The 21,118-nt window shown below is 44.2% G+C and overlaps 1 protein-coding gene across 1 annotated transcript in view; it reads right to left on the minus strand.

The window, feature by feature from the left end:
- The window catches only part of ZDHHC17 (zinc finger DHHC-type palmitoyltransferase 17), a 217,794-nt gene that overhangs the window by 136,880 nt on the left and 59,796 nt on the right, over window positions 1–21,118 (minus strand). The window contains exons 6-7 of the mRNA XM_069228795.1: window positions 16,563–16,627; window positions 15,393–15,555 (exon numbers count right to left, since the gene is read on the minus strand). Of these exons, the coding sequence (XP_069084896.1) occupies window positions 15,393–15,555; window positions 16,563–16,627 (228 nt within the window). The remainder of the gene's footprint in view (window positions 1–15,392; window positions 15,556–16,562; window positions 16,628–21,118) is intronic.

Here is a 21,118-nt window from a genome sequence, read left to right on the forward strand (position 1 = left end):
TACTTACCCAGTAAACATCTGTTTGCGGCCTGTAGTGCTGGAGATTCACATGCTCTGCATACTCCTGCCATCTAGAGTTGGGTCTGGAGTGTTGCAAGTTGTTTTTCTTCAAAGAAGCATTTTTGAGTCAATGGATCAAGTGACTCCTTCTCTGTGATACTGCACATTGGCATCAACTCCTTTGTTAGATTGTTTTCCCGTAGGTGGGTGAGAAAAGGAGTGTAGAGGAAGTAGAGAGAAAAAGATGTTCATGCAAATGTAACTACATATGTATTACAAGTATGAGTTAACTGAAACTGCTAAAGGCATCCGGGGAGGAGGGAGGGCGCATGTGAATCTACAGCACCATATGCCATGAACAGATGCTTACTGGGTAAGTAACATTTTCCGTTTGATGGCATGTGGCTGTAAATACACATGTTCTACATAGACTGTAAAGCAGCTCCTCCATAAAAGCAGTGGCTAGCCTGTGGGCATTGCAGTTGACTGGAAAAGTGCTTGTAGCACAGCTTGACCTACATTGGCTTGCTGACTTGCTAGTACGTCCACACAGTAATGCTCTGTAAATGTATGTGGTGTAGATCATGTAGCTGCCTTATAAATGCCAGCTATAGGTATGCTTCCAAGGAAAGTCATAGTGCTCATTTTTTCCTAGTAGAAAGTGCTCTAGGAGTAACAGCTAATTGTCTCTTTGCTTTAGCATAGCATGTTTGTCTATACTTTACTATCCATCTAGCTATGCTGTTTCTGGATATTGGACTGCCTTGGTGAGGTAGTAAAAAAGCTACAAGAGCTGTTTAGTTTTCCTAAAATATTTGGTTCTGTCAATGTAACAATAAGTGCTCATTTAACATCTAAAGTGGTTATAGTTCTTTCCGCAACAGAGTAAAGCTATGGAAAGAAGACTGGTAGTTCGATGGATAAGCTGATATGGAATTACAAAACCACTTTAGGAAGGAACTTCGGGTTTGTGTGAAGGACCACCTTGTCTCTATGGATTTGGAAGAAAGGTTCTCCCAAGGTTAGGACTTCGAGCTCACTAACATGTCTGAATGATGTGATAGCAATTAAGAACGCCACTTTCCAAGAAAGATACTGAAGAGTGCATAAATGAAGTGGCTCAAAAGGAGGGCCCATGAACCTAGTAAGCACATTATTGAGGTTCCAGGATGGTGCAGGAAGGCCTTCCATGAAAGCTTTGATGACTGGAGTCTGAACAAGGAAGTAGGTTTTCTGTTCTGTAGATATGCAGCTGTAGCTGAGAGATGTAAGCAAATGGAAGTGTAAGCTAGATTTACTTTTTGTAATTGGAGCAAGTAACAAATGATGTCTTAGACAGTGGCTTTAATGGGAATAATAAGTTTGGGTTGGCCGTAGCATGCAAAACGTTTCTATTTTGCCACATAACATGCTCTGGTTGTTGGTATAAGAGCTTCCTTGAGGATGTCCATACAATCCACAGGCAAGACTAAGTAAACAAACTATGACCTCAGGAGCCATTTCGCAAGGTTGAGTGACTCGGTGTCTGATCTGCCCCTGATTTTGAATTATAAGATCGAGCCAGTTGGGGAGCTTCTTGTGGTGAACTACTGAGAGGTTCAGAAGTATGGTGAACCATGGTTGTTGTGACCAAGTGGGAGCTACAAGTGGCATGAGAAGGAGCAGTGGAAAACCGTAGGCAAATATCCATGACCAGTTCATCCATAGAGCATTGCCCTTGAATAGAGGGTGTGGCTACCTAGAGGTGAAGCTTGGGCATGTTACGTTTTCTGCTGTGGTGAAAAGGTCTATCTGAGGAGTTCCCCACTTTAGGAAGTATTTTTGAAGTACTGGCAGGTGGAGTTCCCCTTCATGGACTTGTTGCTGCATCCTGCTGAGGAGGTCTGCAAAGTAGCTGTCCGTTCCTCGGAAATACTCTGCCACCAGGTGAAGGTGGTGTTGGCAGTCCATTTCCAAACTGTTTGAGAGAGATGTGACAATTGGGACGACCGTGTCACCCTTTGTTTCTGTAGATAATACATGGCTGTCACGTTGTCCATGTGGACTGAGACTGCCTTGTGAGACAGATGATGGACAAATGCTTTCAGGGCTAGAAAGACAGCTTGAACCTCGAGGTAGTTGATATGCAGGGATTTGGGACTGAGATCCCATAGGCCCTGTACTATGAGGTCTGAAGGGGAGCGCCCCGACAAGTCAGTGATGTGTGTCTGGTCAGAAAGACCTGAGGAACAGGGTCCAGAAAAGACCGCCATTTCAACAGGTTGGTGGTGTTCCATTATTGCAGAGAGCGGTGAGTATGGCGGTCTAACAACCCTAGATCCTCCCGGTGACCCTGTGACTAAGACCACTGACTAGACGGACACTGCTGTAGGGGACATGTGGAGTCTGGCATAGAGAATAAAGGGAATGCAGGAGACCATCAACCCTAACAGGCACATGATAGTCCTGACTGTGTGTGTAGAATTCTCCTGAAACTGGGAGAGCACACACGGACAATTTTGAATGTGGGCTGAACTGGTGGTAAACTGACCCCAATTCTGCATTGTTGCAGAAGCAGAACAACATCTTGGAGACTAACCATATGAACGTGTTCTGATAGGAAGTAGTGCTTTAATGTTCTGAGGTCCAGACTAGGCCTGAGAGAGCATTAGGGAATGAGGAAGTATAGTGAATATACTCATGATCCCTGTTGTTGTAAGGGGACAGACTTGATGGTCCCTTTGAAAAGAGGGGACTGCACTTCCTAGAAGTGTGAGATGTTAGTGGGACAATCTGAGTGTGAGGGGAAATGTTTGGAGGAGTGGTAATAAGCTCATTACAATAACCATGTTGGATAATGGAAAGGACCCACTGGTCTGTGGTGATGTTGACCCATTCCCCATAAAAATGTTGAAGTCAACCCCCAACAAGTGTAGAGTGGATGGGAGGGGGGCGGAGAGGGGGAGGTAAGACTGAGGTTGTTACTGCTTTGCAGTGGAGGTAGGACCTCGGGTGGTGGTGCTCATTCCACTGCCATAGTTGTTATTGCCTCTATAGGCTCCACGAAGAAACCTCCATAATATGAGGCTGAAGGCTGCCTAGGCTAAGAAGTAGATGCCTCGGAGGTGGTAGATTCGTACCCACCTCTCTGAATGTGGGGTGATGAAAAGTGCCCCTTTGTGAGGTGGACTGATGAGCACCCATGGCTTTTGCAGTGACTATCTTTTTTTCAGCTTCTCATGGGGAAGTCAACTTGAGGGCTGAAAATGTGCTCCTTGGCAAATGCCATATTAAGCAACACCAGCTGGACCTGTGGTTTAAAAGCAGAGCATAAAATCCATGTGTGCCTCCTTATTAACACATTAGTGTTAATACCATGGGCACCTGTGTCTGTAGCATCTAGAGCATAGCGGGTGGAGTTAATTGTGATTGTTTGTCCCTCTGCAACAATCTGCTGTCCTCTTTTGTAATGCTTATCTGGGAGAAATTGGAGGAGCTCCTCCATCTAATCCCAGTGAGGCCTAGGCAGCCACCCTTTTGCCAGCAGCATCCAGCTTTTTACTTTCCTTCTCTGGAGGACAGTCCCGAGCCCTGACTATTGGCCTGTTTCTGTGCAGTGGTGGCCACTATCAAGTCTGGAGGAAACTGATATATATCAGGTCAGTGGAAGCAGACTTCTATTTCTCATCTACTCTACGGGTGATAACACTAGAGTGGACAGGTTCTTTAAAACAATTTGTCTGCGCGACGAAGCATGCCAGGGAGCATGGGGAGAAACTGGATATGTGTAAGGGTATCGAAGAGGAGCTCCTAGTCGATTATGTCCCTATGCAGCTCAACATTATGGAAGGCACCTGCACAAGCTACAACCGTTGATAGGATGTGCTATCCTCTGGTGGGGAGGGTCATGTGGGGTACAATTCTGGGTCACTGGTCAACATGGGATCAGGGTCATATGCATCCCATGGGTCTGTGTCCTGCTTCCAATCTTTCCCAGTGTATACAGGGGATCCTTGAGATGTAAAATCTCCTGTAGTATGTGAGGGAGATGAACAAGGAGGGGTGGAAGGTGGAAATGAAGTAGAGGGTGGAGGAGGATGAGGTGGAGAAGGCTTGGTAGGTGTGGAATAAGCCTTGTCCTTGGTAACATTCTTTGGTCCAAAGCCTCTTGGAAGGATAATTTCCTCTTGAAAAGTATAGGTGGCGGGAAGCAATAATGTGCCCTGTACCCTTTGTGGATATGGAGGTGGCACGGTATAGCACCCATGGTCTCCAAAATGGGTTCCACTGGTGAAGGTGTAGTTGAAGATTGGCTAGAGTCCTTCTGCTCTGAAGATCTTGTTTCTATGGTTTTCGGCACCAAAGTTTTCGGTCAGTGTGATTTGCTCAGAGGATGGGTAAAGTGGAGGTGGTAACTGTTTGGGTCGGTACCGAAGTACTCTGAGCCAAAGTTTGGACCAAAGTGTCTCAGACCAAGGCGCCAGAGGTCAAAGATGGTGTTTTGGCATTGGCTATTTTCGTAGTTGAGCCGGAGGGCGAGACAGCCAGAACAGTTTTCCAGATCTGACCATGGCCTGGTGGCAGTTCGGTGACCTCGGCAAGTGGCTTTTTAACAGTCTTATGGTGGGCAGGAGGGGCCATGGTACTCATGTGGATGTTACCTCGTGGCTTTCGATATCCGATTGGATGTCGGAGTCCTGGATGAAGAAGGCCTCTTCTTGTTCCAGCTCCACCTGGGCGTACTCCTCCCCAAAGATGTCGGGGTGTCATCCGGAGGCTTGTGCGCCATCTCCAACTGATGGGCTCTTCTGTCCTGAAGGTTCTTCTTCAACCGGAAGGATTTGCAGGCGTTGCTGGTTGCTTTCTGGTGATCAGGGAAGAGGCACAGGTTACACACCAGATGTTGGTCAGTGTGAGGGAATTTCGAATGCAATCGAGGAAAGAAATAAAACAGAGTCTGTTCCATCAGCTTAGCATACTCTTCGGTGCTGCATGGTGAGGAAGGCCCAAATGGGCAAGCTCGCCCCGGACACTGTGCAGTCGGTGCCCGGACCGAAAAGTGGAGACGAACGCGAAGATGGGAATACGCGATCGAGAAACAATGCCATTGATATTGAGAAGACAGAAGGAAAGCTTTTGAACTGGAGCAAGTTGAAAGACATGTCCGAACCCAAAAGCGTTGAGAAAAACAATCTCACAAAGGAGTTGATGCCCATGTGCATTATCACCGAGATGGAGGAGTCACTCGATCATGTGACTCAAAAATGCCTCTTCAAAGAAAAACAACTTGCAACACTCCAGACCCAACACTAGATGGCAGGAGTATGCAGAGCATGTGTATCTATAGTCACACATGCCATCGAAAATGACATTTTCAGAACGTGCTAACTTCAGAATCACAACATTGAGTAATACAAAAAAAAAAACAGCAAAATCTATATAGGCAATTCTAGAAACCTAAATGTGCTTACAGGGGCCCTATGAAACATGTAATGTGCTTCTGAGGCAGATGCAATTACAATGCAATACAATGCTCTACATTTTAGCATTATGGAAGCTTTTGAGATAGAGTATGCTAACACATGCATCATGAAAACTGGTATCCTGAAAGTTTTACCAACATTAGTTTATGTCTCCAAGCTTCTACCAATCTGAAAATTCTTGACCTACTTGTGCCTTGAACGGTTATATATGCATAAATCTTGGGGAACTCACTCCATGTAGGGAAGAACCCTTAGAGACTCGTTGTCAATGCTCTGTTCTATTATACTGCTACAGACACTGTATTGACTTTTTTTTTTTTTTTTATACGTCTGGTAATTCTTATACACTTAATGGTTTATGTGCTTGCTCTTTTTTTTAACTCCGTTCCTATTGTTTGATGTATGCTATTTACTCTTCTTCCCCATGTGTTGGCTGTTATCAGTGTACTGAGGCCCGAGTACGGTTTTCATCCACTTTTGAAGCTGAACTTTTTTCTTGATGTTTTGCCTATCACTTGCCTGCATAGCCGACAGCTCTTAAAGCGGCCCCCCTCTCATACGGAACTGCATTTGCCTTGGTAGTTTCACGCCGCCTCTTCTCTTATTATTATTGTCATCATCTTTGTCGCGCTCACACAGCCTGACTTTGATATGGTCGCCTCTAAGGACATTGCCTGGTTTTGTTTGTCCAACGTCTTTGATTTAAGCATGCTTCTCCAGGATGTTGAGCCAAGACTCGAATCTGGCTCCCAGCTCGGCAGTTTTGGCTGTTATACCACATCCTTCTTCCTGTAAGGAATGGCCAATCATAACAAACAAGCACTATCCATAGCCTGTTTACATGGTAATTACACCCAGACACACTTAAAACGTAATGAACTTCTTGAGGCGTACACGTGAATTGATTCTGCAAGAATGCTGCCTGCATCACTCCTGTTTAAACCAGAGCCTCAACTTTTTACGGTCTAGGGATAGGGAGCGGCTTCTAGGCCCTCACATCACTTGGGCACTGGGGTACAAGTTAAGCTAGAGGTCAGTGGGACACAGTGAGAGAGGCAGAGGGACACTGGAGTGAAAGACATTTTACACTCCTTACCGGCAGTGTCAGGCGCAACTCCTACCGAAGTGCAACTCACTGCCAACGTCATTGCTGCGAGGTCTTCCGAAAAGAGAGCCAGGCTGTCTTGAATTTGCCTGCAGAGTACAAGATTAGTGATGCCGTTACTCTGCCCCACTTGTATAACGAAGGATTGTCTTTAAACTAGACAGAACCCACCTACCTGCCACAGGATAATATATGTACATATGTATGTTCAATAGATGCGCTTCATAGGGCTGCTCCGGGCAACATTCAATAACATTCATTGATAGCATGTATTTTCATTTAGACCTCGGTCTCTCAGTTTTGGCGTTTTGAGACACTATAAATCCCTATTACTGCTGGACTATGCTGAATCCTTCGCGCACCGTTGTGTATCCTCGGAATGCAGCAGGGCGGAGAAGGACAGGCTCGGAGCAGAGACCTTGGAGCGTGGCTTCCAGCACCAGGATCTGTCTTAAGTGGCCAGCCGGCTCCTGGGGGAATGTCCGCAGCAGCCCAGGTCCCCTGGTGCCGCACTGCGTGTCTCAGTAGGCTGCTCGTGCAGAGGGTCGTGTTCACTCGGTGGTGATGAAGTGCTGTGCACTCCAAAAACACATGTTGACTTCCTGTGCTTCAGCGTTAGTATCCACTCAGTGTACAATAAGTGATGAAAGCTGCAGTGACGCTTTACCTGGATATGTGTGAGTGACACGTGACCCGCAGATGTCATCTTCAGCGACAGGTGCTGGAGCACCATCCCTGAAGGGCTGACAGAGCCCACCTTTAACAGAAATTAAGCCCGACTGAACCGTTTACAAACCCTGTAACCAGAGCCGTTTGCACTTGTAAAGACAGTGCGGCTCAATATAGAAATACAATTTGTCAATTCACAACGCACAACATTGGATTACAGTTCAGGAGTGCCTGTACAGGATGTTCGCTGACGCCGCAACTGGAACCTGGCTCCCCAGCTCCAGGTTTGGCGGTTCTGGCACAAGCCTTTCAGGTATTTAATTTTAAAACTCTTGAGCTGTGAGCTTCTGGGTGAGACGGCAGGGCTGGATGAAACGTCTCTACACTATTGTGTCTATTTCCTTATCAAGGTTTTATGTCTTTCTCCCTTTCTCTCTCTCCTTATGTTCTCACATTGTAGTGCCTGCCCCCTCCTCCTCCCTCCGCTGCCGATGGAGGCTTCTGGGAAAAGAACAAGTCTAATGCAGGCGATGCTTCACTGCTACAGAACCCCTTATCCTTCTGTGCTCGGCGGTAGCCTGGCTCGCCTGCTCCTCGATATGTGCTTTACAACTGCAGACGAAGTGAACGAAACAGCATCAGTACATTTAACGAGCGTCAGTGCCTCTGTCGGGTCATTTAGACATGCAGCCTTCAAGATACATACAGAAGAGTTGCGCTGTTCGTCGGTTCCGGGAAGAAAGGGGGGTGGGCTCTTCATAGCCTGATGGAAGGATCATAAGTAAGATAATAGCAACAATGTATATACATACATATATATATATATATATATATATATATACATATACACACATATATATATATATATATATATATATATATATATAAAATATTTAAATGAGCGCAAACTCGTCTCAAGGTTATTTGAGCCCCACTCAAATTACACAAAGTCAGATTTTATTTTTTTAGGCAAGGAGAGATTACGTGATTTGCCCAGAATCACAGGATGTTAAGCCGATGCCCGGAATTGATCCTTGTTCGACAGTTCCAAAGTCTGCAGCTCTGGTTGTAAATGCACTTTTACAGAAAGGCACTATAATGTTTTGTGTGTAGGAGTTGTTCCTGTTCAATAAACGCAAGGGCTCGTGTGCAGCTTTCTTTCCAACAAAGCCCTTCAGAGCTCCATTTTGCTTCCCCCTGCCCATTTGCTCTCTCGTTTGTGTGCTGCATTTTATTCCTCCTGCCCGACCTGCTCTGTATTGCTCCCTTCCTGCTGCCCAGTGCTTCTCCCTCCTTGCCTTTCTTTAGATTTTTTTTAATTTTCCTTTCCACTCACTGATCCGTTGCTCTGCCACCCACTGCTCTCCTCGCCTGCCAACTATTGCTTCTCGTTTTCATCCGCTTTTGTGAACCTATTTTTTCTTTAATGTTTTGGCTGCCCAGCATTTGAGCTGCGGTTGCTTTGTCTGTCTTCTGCTCTTTACGTAATCTCTTTGTGGCTGTCTAGTTACTGACAAAGGTCAGCTATCTAGTGTGCTCTCTCTCCCGTGCGCACCTCGTTCTATTGTTCTGTAACTTTCATTTATTCCACGAGGCTTGGAACGCATGGTACTCCAAGTCTCGCTTTCAGCCCTGATCCCTCCAACCTCCTCACCCCCCACCGGTTATGCCAAGACAGCTCCCCTGAATCCCACTCATCAGCCGTGGCTGTCCAGGCACAAAGGATTGCGTCGCTTTCTGTCGCTCAGTTAAGATGATAAATAAATGCGAGACTCTGCCCCCTTACATCTTTCCTGCACAGGTAAGACTTAACTCCAGTCACATACACAGAACACAATATAAGTTGCAAAACTTTCATCCGGTGGCGGTAAATGCTAGGGCTACCATTCAATGACTGTATTCTTTAGCACTACTATATTCTAAATTAAACTACCTTGGGAACATGTTATACGCTGCCGATCAAATAATAAAACACATTGCGCCCTGCTGATATTAAGAGTCCACCGCTCTTCTGATTAAGAGCTACAGTGCACGTTTCTCGGTGCTACTGGTTGTTCTTCTTAGCTTGGGCTGTGCAGCTTGATTTGTACTCCACCCTTTAACTAATCTTCCCATGGCTGCAAGCACTTCAAACGTGCTTGGCTTGCTGCATGGTTTTTTTTCCATTGCCCTTTACCTAATCTCCCGCCATTATATCATCACCGCTTACTGCACAATATATTGGCTCTCTCAATAAACAAGTCATAACATTTTTATGGAGTTTAAGTAACTTACAACTGCTCACCAATCTAAATCTTACAAAATAAATATTGTTAATCACATAAGCGAACTTTAGTGCATTTACTAATGCTGGTTTACAAAGTTACTGATCTAATGCGCTTCAAAAACACACAAAGGCCCACATTTTCCCCAGATTTCCTTGGGAGGAGAACCCTAAATCTTCAAAGCCTGACAAATGTGGCCCTTGGCATGGCTTGAACTTAGCATGCTGCAGAGCCATCTTTATGGAACATTTCAACCAGTGCCACTGGCCTAATGTGCATTGTAAAAAGCATTGTGCAATTCTTTCAACTTTTTTTACCAATACTTTTAATTAAATATGTTTTGTTGTAGTTGGGATGACACTCGTCAATTTGTTTCACATTCAAATATTTCTCATTGCCCCACTAAATATTAGGGACACTTGTCGTAAGGGTTTCAATAATTGGAAAACCATGCCCGCTATCATAACACTAAAGGACTGAATGCCAGTAATGGGATAATTTCACCATCTTGCAATTATTACGAATTTAGTACTTGGAAAGTCAAAGTATGAATTTAAAAATGCTTACAATCTCTTCATAACACAATAAAAAATGTCTAAGGAGAAAGCACTGTCAATGGTGTCTGCAAAAAAAATTCAGCTTCAATGGCTAATCCATCAATTACAATGGGGTGACCCTATGTTCTTCAGAACCTGGGTATATAAAAAAAACATGAGTTCTCTTGGGAATTAATTATTTTTCAACTTTTTCTTTTAACAAATAATAAATGATTACAGCACACATAGCTCAGAATGTTTTTGTATACTGTCATTCATATACTCGAGGTTACAGAAAATATGTCAAAAAGGTTGCTTCGGACAGTGACAAAGGTGAAGTGCTCATGCAGTGCGATCAAGTGACTTAGACAAAACAACAGAGAGAACTTGTTCATTGACATAAATCAATGACATCAGTATAGTGCCCGTTTGCACTTTAGAAATCTATACACAAACGGCTAGCTTTGATAGCTATTGATGCTTTCTGCCGGGTTCTGAGATAATGCAGGGCACAGCATACATATCGTCAACATTTCGACCCTTCTTATTTGTGTTTCTTACAAACATCAAAATGGGTCTTCCTCAGGACTAAAAATATGTGCAGCCTGGAGTCACAGAAAATAATTAGAAAAGATCCCGTTTCAATCCTCGATCCAGAAGAACAAGCAATGTGCTGGATAGGTTAGGAAAGAACCTCTCCCGAACCTGCTTGAGCCATATGCGGGCGGTGCAACTTGCAAATCAATTACCACCCAAACTTAGGAGTCGATAATAGATCAATATTTTGCAATTGAAATTACAGTTGAAAACTACCAATATAGACACCAAACGAACTTCTAATGTGAAAGGAATGTCCATTACATACCCCTTCCAAACTCAGATTCGGTATGAGCCACAGAATCCACTTTAGGAGTCGGAAAAAGTTTTCTGATTGGCAAAACAGCTTTTACAGATCTGAGTAAGTAATTGATACGCCACAAAGCCTGCAATTTACTCAACAGAAATGCTTCCTATTGCTAAATCACCTAATGGATCTGACCCTCTACGCCTACATTTGTAGTGGCTTGCCCTGGCCTCCAACCACCTCTTCCCCTCGCTGCTTGCCAACTCTCACCTCCCACTGCTTGCCTCAGCCACAGATGCCCCTCCCTGACACCATCAGTGCTTTCCCATTGTTGCTTATCTTATAATTGAAATAAATAATTTGTATACTTTGGCTGTCTGAAAGACCAGGCTGCGTGTAGGAAGGCGAATAAGGAGAGGTACAAGACTGCACTACCCGAAGGAAGGATGAGTGCTGCAGTATAGAGCCCCAGACGATGATCCAAACAAGGAAGGACACGACTACTACAAGTTCAGAGGGGCAGATATAGTTCAGTGGGTTCATACTAAAGCTATCAGACGATCCTTTCACTGGTAGCATTTTAATGTTCTTGAGTTGTACTCTTGGATTACTACAAAACACCTGGTCACAGTGATTTGTAAACTGTAATATCCCAAGGAACATAGCAGTCACGGGCTCTATTAATTGTTAACAACATTGTTTCCTAAAGTCTGGAAACGGTGTTTCAAATCTCTTCAAACTGAACTAAAATACTGAAATAAGTACCATGTGTTTATATCAGCGACGTCTCCTGTTTCACCGCAAAAAGACACAAGAGTGTGTCTGCAAGTGCCATTTATACTAAGTGTTATTGACACTACATTAAATTCTCAAGTTGTATTCGGTCGCAGGTTTGAAAGGAAGGGGTATGCAGCTTACTTTGGGGGAATGCAGCATCGCTTTCACTACTAGCGCCAAAATACCCCAGTAGTCATATGTTTAACAAATACTACTCTATATTTGAGGTGTGCACCACGCTTTGCTTGCCTTATTGCTGCTCTGTGCTTTGAGAATGTAAAGTTCAGTAATAACTACTGCAAACTCCAGTTCTGTACAAGAGCTTTTTGGCACAATTGTGTCTCGGAGGCTGTTCAAGGTTACCAGTGAACTCCTTCGCCAAGGACATGTTACTTTAATCCTAGCCTTTCATTTGAGAAGCTAGTGAATTCTAAAAGCTGTAGTCCTAGTTTATTCTATTTAATTAAACTAAAGCACCCCAAAACAAGGACTTGTAAAAGTGAAGCCCAGGACTGGACCTTTGTGTCCTTGGTCACCTGGGGCCAACTGCTAACTTTATGCTCGTATCAACACTTATGCTATTCTAAAGCTGCTTCAAAGAGCTACATGGGTGAAGAGGGGGAACTATTATTCCCTTATGCCTCTTTATTGGCACCCTGGGGGGCTCTGCATATCATACAGTACTTTGTGTTTAAAAAAAGTACTCAGAGGTGGGGGCTCCCCCAGTCTCTCCTCTGCATATGTATCTACCCCCTGATGTGCCTTTGTCGCTAACACCACGGAGGAAATCATGGCTAAGGGGAGATGTGACTGTTTAAATTTTCTAGGTACCCTAGGTGCAATATCATAAACTTTGTAAGGCCAAGTGTTTTTACTTCACTATCCACCTGATTAGATGACTTCTCTCCTTTCAGGCTGACATTCAAGAAACTACTGTTATCTTTTTCTTTCAGCACTCAATAGTAGTGAGTTTGCTTCCCTGCACGTCCCCACGTGTGTGACGTCCCTCTCACATCCCTGCACCCAGAACTCGTGTTGCTTTCTCCACTTCTCCATGACCTAGCCAGCTTTTATTTTTCCTTTATTTTTCAAACCCTTTTTCCAGCTCCTCAGTTACTCCCTTACCCTGCTTGGCATTTTTGCTCCCTGCCAGAGGCGTTCAGTTGCTCACACCCAAACCCCTCCTCATTCTGACATCCGCACACGCCTTGAAAGTGGACACACTGCAGCACTCTAAATCCTCGACCTCTCAGCAGCCATTGACATGGTCTCTAACAGCACAATATGCACCAGACTCCACGACGCAGGAATCCGCGGAAAAGCATTGCAATGGATCCACTCCATCACTGGAAGAAGACAAAGTCAGGCTCCCCCCCCCCCTTCATATCCAAACCAAGAGAAGTCAGCTGCGGAGTCAACTAGTCAACGCTCGTCAACATATAGATGGCCCAGCTGGCTGCCATTGTCCGAGACCATGAAATAAACATCAGGTCATATGCTGATGACACGCAACTCATAATATCCCTCACTGAAGACCCAGACAAAGCTAAGAGGATCTTTAACACTGGGATGAAAGCGGTCGCCGCCTGGATGAGGGAGAGCTGCCTCAAGCTCAACTCAGACAAGACCGAGCTCATCATCTTCGGAAACTCCACCTCAGCCTGGGACGACTCCTGGTGGCCCACATCGCTCAGCGCACCACCTACTCCGATTGACCACACCCGCAACCTAGGAATCATCCTCAACTCTTCCCGATCTGTGACCCGACAGGTAAAAGCAGTCAACTCGTCCTGCTGGCACACCCTCCGCAAAATCTTCAAATGGATCCTGGTCGACTGCCGCAAAATAATCATCCATGCCCTAGTCACTAACAAGCTCAACTAGGGCAAGGCACTCTATGCCAGCACCACAACAAAGAACACCAGGAAACTACAACTCATCCAAAACACCGTCGCAAGACTCGTCCTGAACCTCCCTCACCAAGAACACATCTGCCAGAACCGGAAGACCATCCGTTGGCTCCCATTAGAGAAGCTAATCAACTTCAGACTACTCACCCACACCTACAAGGCAATGCACAACATTGGACCGGCCTTCCTGAACCATTGCGTCTCCTTTCATAACTCCTCCAGACCCCTAAGCTCAGCAGGCGCTAGCTACCATCCCACGCATCCGGAAAACCACCACCAGAGGAAGATGTTTTGCATACCTCTCAGCTAAGAGCTGGGACAACCTGCCCACTCACCTCAGACAAAGCCCATTTCTCACCATCATCAGAAAGAACCTCAAAACATGGCTCTTCGAATGAGGACCTTGAGACCCTCACGGGTGAGTAGTTAGCAGTTGCGCTTTACAAAAACCAATTGATTGATTGATTCTTCCACTGCTCCCTGATCCCATCTGTTCCCTTTGTTTTATGCATTTTGGTAAACTTTTTTGAAGGGGAGCTGCAATTTGCTAGTGGGCAACTTTTTTTTTTTTTTTTTTAATAATGAGCTTTCACACATCTTTTCTTTAATTTCCTGCTCCAAGAAGGGTGTCCCTATCTCGGAATAGTTAATTGTAATGCTTGGTGACACAGGCACAAGTATATGTAATCATTCTGTGGTTGGCCATTTTGTTGCATTTTTTAACCATCAGCAACAGGCATTGACTAAGTTAGCTCTGGCAATGCTCATTTAAGTACATAACATTTTGCCATTTTGGCCCTTGGTTTCCATTCAGCAAATTAGGAGTGTGCGTTCCATAAACTATTGTTGAAATTCAGCATTTGGTGCTTTTGATGCTGAAAAAGTTTGTGCTCAAGTAACTCATCCATTTATCCATCTACCCTTTCACACATTAGTTAATTCTCCTACATAAAATAAACATAACCACAAATACTAATCAGCAAGTAATGAAAACAAACCTCCGTCCCAAAAAGGTATTTGCTTCTTCAACACGTTTTGAGAATAGGCATTCATAATTTCAGTTTCAAAAGTCATGCAACACTTTAATGGCAGCCACTAAAATTGCACTGGTTAAACAAATCTGTTATAATCCCGAGAGAGATGCATCCAGAATATGGGGCACGTTACGGATTCAGTAAACTTTGGTTTGGAATTTTATATGGACACAATTTTAGGTATGCAGTACTGAAGATCCGTAGTGATACGTTCTTCTTGGGCGTAATTCTTTATAGTGACTGATTCTGAATCCTAGGATTTAGATTTCATGCAAACTTATCTTCTCTGCAAGTAAGACAGCTCACAGCAAGCAACTCACAACTGCATTTGCGGTGACTCCTAAGGCATAAACTTGAATCCCAGATGCCACCTCAGCTATCAATCCTCCTGAGATCAGTAAACTGAGTACAATTAAATTGAGCATCCGTAACTCCTACTGCCGTAGTAATAGCTATATAAAATATTACTAATGTTCTAATATTTTTATGAGTCTAACAAAATACTACTTGATACACTGAAATAGTGAACGGTGACTATTTGACGCCATATCATCATTCCGGACACCCCCTCTCCCACCCCAAAATCTTATTTGCATGGAAAGGCAAGTATTTATTGAGTTAAGTCTGGTGAGCTGGCAAGCCCATCTTATTTTCCACAAAACATGCCGTGCGACTATCCTTTCAACAAGCGCATATATGCTATTTCATGAATCAGCCCAGGAATATACAGAATAGTTTCAGGCAGTGACCTACGAGTCCGCCATTAAATAAAGGTAAAGAGAAAGTTATACCTTGATATTTTGAGCATCGACGTTAGCACCAGCATCGAGAAGAAGACTAATTACTGTAGTATTTCCTGCAAGGACAGCCCAATGAAGCGCTGTGTTTTTATGGTACTTGTCACCAAGATTCACAGACACATTGAAGGTTAGCAGCAAACGCGTGGGGTCCACACTGAAATATAAAACACTTTTAAGAAGAAGCTACAGAAACAGTAAAAAAAAAAAAAGCAAATTAAAATGGAGCACCACTGTAACCAGTAACATTGCTGGTCTATAGAAATCTCTCAAATACAGTTTGCTCACATTAACTATATTTACTCTACAGGAGCATGTATAAGCAAGCACATGCTGGAGCAAGTTGTCATCTCTTGGTTGTGCATTATTACCAACATGGATGAACACCAATTTACAACCTACAATCTCTACTTCTTAGCAAGATTCAATACAATTGGGCCTGCAACCTTTACACGTTTGTTGTGGTGTTGTCCTTTTATGAATATGAGCGAATTTACTTTATTTCCAGCAGTAAAGGGTGAAATTTGGAATGCATTTCACCTTATTCTTCCCCTCTCCCTCAAAGTGTTCCTATGCAACACCTCTGTCCCAGTGATATGATAAAAATGCACCCGCTCTTGTTTGGTCACATAAACATCACCCTGCTCCAGCACGTCGATAGCACAAAAGTGTACAGAAAACTGGTTACCTACACTGACCCAAATATGGAAAGCTATGAGTTTCCTTAAGCTAACTTAGGTCAAAATCTAGATTTCACAATGTGATTCCTTAACACTGTTGATCCAAAAAAGCCACAAACCGTCCCCCCCTGTCAGAGAGCAAGCTTACACAAGTCAACAAACCAACAAATCTAAAAGTAGTGCACACAAAATACACTACGATGGAAAACAGTATGTCGCATTTCACTTACAAACACCACAAGCGCATAGCTGGATTCCGCACTAACATTTGCTTGGAATAATGCAACTCCCTGTAACTCTGCCGTTCTCCACTTCCTTCACGTGTTTAATTGAATACAAAAGAGCAGAGGACTAATTAACAACAGAAATGAACTTCAGAATCCACCTCTTCCATACTGCACACAAACTCCATTTAACTATACACCTGCAAAACAAAAGAGGAAATGTAACATCATCTAAACTTAAACAAGATTGAACACGTCACCTGTGTGTCCTGTAGGCTGCCCACATTAATGGTGTCATCCCATTCTGATCCATCATGTCGACATCCTTTTAAACGGCAAAAAATGCAAGTTAGAAGAAATAAATGAACATGTTTGCAACGCACATAAGTTATAGTCAAGAACAAAAAAAAAAAACTTAAGTTAATTGTTAAAAGGTGTCTCAGTACCACACGACCTAGGCAGACCACCCAACACTAACTGGAAGCTCAGGTGGGTTTTTTTCCCCAGGAAATCAGAACCACATCTGCGATAACCAGTTGAAGAAGACCATCTCACACAACATGTAGGCGCTTTGCATATACACAATAAACCCCTCAATTTATCCTTTTTTCAAGGCGTATGTAGTCATTTGTGTACAATATGTGATACAATTTAAGTCACTGCAGGTAGACCATCCATGGATGGCGCATTAAATTAGCCTAGCGGGTGATCCAATTGTTGTGAGTGACTACATCCAGCAGCTTGCGAGGGCAACAATGATTCTAAAGAGGGTGAAATGTTCTTTAGAATGGGATGAGAAAGGTTACAGTGAGACGATTTATTAGTACATTTAAACACCAACAGGTAATGGATGATCCTTTATCACCACCTGGATGCACGGGTGCGGCGGTACATGACAGACAGGACACAGCAATGTATGAGGATCCGAACGTGGCAGAGCTCCTTCGCTTGGTGTGGAGAATTCTGCACTAGCAGGGAGTCCACCTTATTGCAGGACCATCCCTTGAAATCTTTACAGCTTGTGTGCCTTTCCAACGTGCACCCCCACTATGAGGCTCTATGTAGCACTAGGCGCCCATGCACAATATCTTTTGCTGACTAACATTTCCCTTTAACTCTGGAGATGGAACATCTCGGTCTCTTCCACATCCACACAGGTGGGATTGCTTGCTAGCCGGCTTTTAAGAGCTTCTGTTCTTTTTTTTTTTTTTTTTTTAGGGGGGTGGGGGAATGGGGTAATAATGCGGTTTACATTTCTCTCATTCTCGACAGTGATAGATCACATGATTTCTCTGAGCTTGACCTGTGTAATATCTTCAAAAGAATCTTAGTAGATCTGCTTATTCTTAAAGTTGTTTATACCATTAGGTGTTTTTGTTACAGGCTCATTTGTTTCACTTCATGTCGTGCTCCCAAGTTTACTCTAACATTCGAACTTGTTGCAACACAGCCTCGTTTTTCATAATAAAAAACAAACAAACCATTATCTTATACAGCATTCATCAGACATTCCGGAGACAGGTCAATATCTCTGATAGTAGTGTGCAGGGCACAATTGGCTGCTCCACCAGTGACGTCATTAGACGTCCCTTTGATTAGGACTCAACCCCATTTCTTCCGCTGACCCCTGACCAACGGCTATTTATCAGGCCTTGGTTCCTGTCAAAGGCACACCTGGAACGTCATCAACTGTTAACCTGACCTCTGGTTTTGGTGATTCCCCATTGCTCGCCCCCATCCCCCACCTCCCACCCGCCCCAAAGACTTCTTGGGGAAATCGTATTGTTAACTAATTAGTTAGTAAAGCCTGGTCTAGACCCAGACATTTAAAAATACCAGCTATTTTAAGGTGAGAGGAAAAACACATTAAGAAATATCTCTCCAGCTACCTCAAGGCACTGGGCTGAACTCAGGCTGAATTTTGACCTCGGCATAGCGGTGTTAGAGGCGTTACCGGTGTAGGACTGTGCACCATCCAAGATAATGACTGTCACGATGGCCTCTTGTTAAAACTTATCCACTGAACATTGTAGAATACGTTATTTTGATGGGCCAGCTCGATGCAGCAAGGCTAACTGTCTTTCAGGAATCAATTAATACGGGAACCTAGAAGACTGGTTCGTCTACTCAAATCCTGAGACTCAAAGGTGACCACGGGGAAAGGCTTCTTTCTGTTTGGTAAGGAAAAATTCAGCAAGTCAGGTATCTTCTAGCCTGGCCACCTATGAGCACCCAAAGAGCCAACCATCTTAGTTCAAAATCTGGGCATTCTTGTGGGTCAAAATCTTACTTTTGAAAGCCCAGGTAGCAAAGTGTGGATTTCCGTTTTCTCAACTCAAGCGGTTATAAAAGGCATTGCCATTTTGCCTTCCACTGCCACGTTCACCGTGGAAGTGGCCTGTATGCTTTCATACGTGGTCCATTGCAGTGCTTGCAATGGAAAAATATATGTGCATGTACTCTGTACCAGAGTATCTGCTTATTTCCGAGAAGTACCGGTACTCTCCAACTAAAAGTATTACGTTTTTCTTGAAAAGTGCAGGTTCTCTCCCTCTCAAAATTAAAAAGTGCCGGTACTCTGTCCCGGACAGTACCGGCCCATTTAAAGCACTGCTCTAATGTGATTTCATCTATGTAGGGCTTCCTGCCAAACGGTGGGTATGCTCCAAAAAGTGCAGGACTTGGCGGTTGAGAGGCGCGCGATCTTCGCCGGTTGGATCGTGTGTTCGTGGTCTGTCTGTCCATGCTCGGTTTAAGACGCTCTTTAAGGCGCATCGGGCCTTTCACGAACAGGTGGTCTTAATACCTTCATTTAGCTTACTGACTAAAACCAAGCACAGCCCTTAAGGAAATAATTCATTATTTTTCATTATTGAATAGAATATCTGTAGTCCTTCCCAATCCAGAAAAAGACAGTTTGGACTAGTTCAATTTCTAGAACAAAGCAGGACGTGTTCCTTCGTATTTCTGACTAAAACCTGAGGACTTCCTTTCACAGATCAAGTAAACTACTGCCCTCTTCGTCACAAACCATTCTTTCAAAAACAATTTCTAACCCTGGAAGGGGGGTCTTTTATGCAACAATATAATCACTCGGCCCTTACCTACACCTTCAGCATAGTTGCTGCAACCTACGGAAACAAACTAAAGGAAGCACGGCATCTTGAAACGGTCATCCATGCAAACATGGCTCACGTCCATCAGAGGCATACATCAAATCTGATCCCAGCACCTTACCACAGTATCAGGTGATACCATTACAATTTCACATCACTTGCGGGACACGTATTTGTAATGTTACTCTTGGTCTACACTGGAATCTTAACTGCTTAAACAGCGAGGGGCTATTAAGTTTTTCTGCGATCATGATTTCGGAACACTACCCACAAACCGGGACTTCTGCAAATGAACAATGCACTGCTTTATTAAAGCTGCAGCACCATCTAGTGTTCCACAAGAAAAGCGAAGCTACAATTCGCTTCCAAGTTTATCTTTAAATAATATGCTGTTATTTACAATCGTTTAGTACTAAATAATATCCCCATGGCATCATATCGCATTTTCAAAATGGGGGCCGCTTTTGTGGAACTAGTTGTGTCTGATGTTTGTTGGTGTTGGATTTTGAGGGGGTGAGCGAATTGTTAAGGAATTGTTTGCATATATAAAAGTGAAAACAAATTGCGTTCGATCTTGAAAGATCTTTGCAGAGCCTGTGGTGTTTAGACACCGTGTTGCACATGGGCCAGCTTTCAGGTTGCTCTCTCGCTGCTAGCGAATGATTGCCCCGCCTGCTAGCCCTCGTTTATTTTATTACTTCGCACCATGTGACTAATAGGCTAGGTAACATTACACATACTTCAGAGGGGAGGTGGGCTGACCTCCCCAGCTAATAACAGTTAATCAATGGTAGTGCCAGTTACGTCACTGGCGCAACACTACATTCCTCGCAAAATCAAACAACAAAACCGAAAAATACGAACACAGCATTACGTCAACATTCCAGTCTATCTTACATCAGATGATCTCGCAGCTTCTGAGATGGAGCAGGATTACCTCGCAGGGTGTACTTGGTGCGGGTGGATCTGTCCGTAATGACGTCTTTCTCTTGACCACTGGCAGGTATCAAGGTCCCTTGAGCCCCTTAGCCGGGGTCAACAGCTTGCACAGGGGAGGAACAGGGTGTTGGCAGGCGACAGTGGGAGTCTGGTATTGATTCCTGGTCATTGTCAGGCACTAGAACACTAGGTTCATCCCTGACGGGTAGATGCGGAGGGTAAAACCTCTTGAACACGAAAATATTCCTGGTGACAGTGGACGTCCCCCGTTGAGCCACAACCATGGACCTACATCTGCACACAATGGTCCAAGGACTTCCGTCAAACGGTAGATGAAACTTGCTCCCCGGAGATTGATCCTTGAGCAGTATGGCGTCTCCCACCCGTAGGTCTGAGACTTGAGCACGCCACCGGCGACTAGCTTTCTGATTTACATGGAGTCGCCTCTGGTGCACCTGGAGGTCATCTATGGTTCCGGGTCTCCACTGACGATGATGGGGTATTGAATCAACAACCACCCTCCCTAAGGAGATTTGACCAGGGGCTTGACCAGTGGTGGAATGAGGGGTCTGTCAGTAGCTTCGCAGGAAGGAGTAAATTGCGTACTCAATAGACTGTCCACCAGCAGTGGCGATCCAAACGACCTTATTTAATGTTCGCATAAATCATTCAGCTTCCCATTCGCCTGGGGCCATCTCGGTGTGATCTTCTTGTGTCGGATGCCAGTTGTCTCAAAATAAGATGCTGGTTCATGGCTCTGG

Source organism: Pleurodeles waltl, chromosome 4_1 (genome assembly GCF_031143425.1).
Source record: "Pleurodeles waltl isolate 20211129_DDA chromosome 4_1, aPleWal1.hap1.20221129, whole genome shotgun sequence".
NCBI classification, from domain to species: domain Eukaryota; kingdom Metazoa; phylum Chordata; class Amphibia; order Caudata; family Salamandridae; genus Pleurodeles; species Pleurodeles waltl.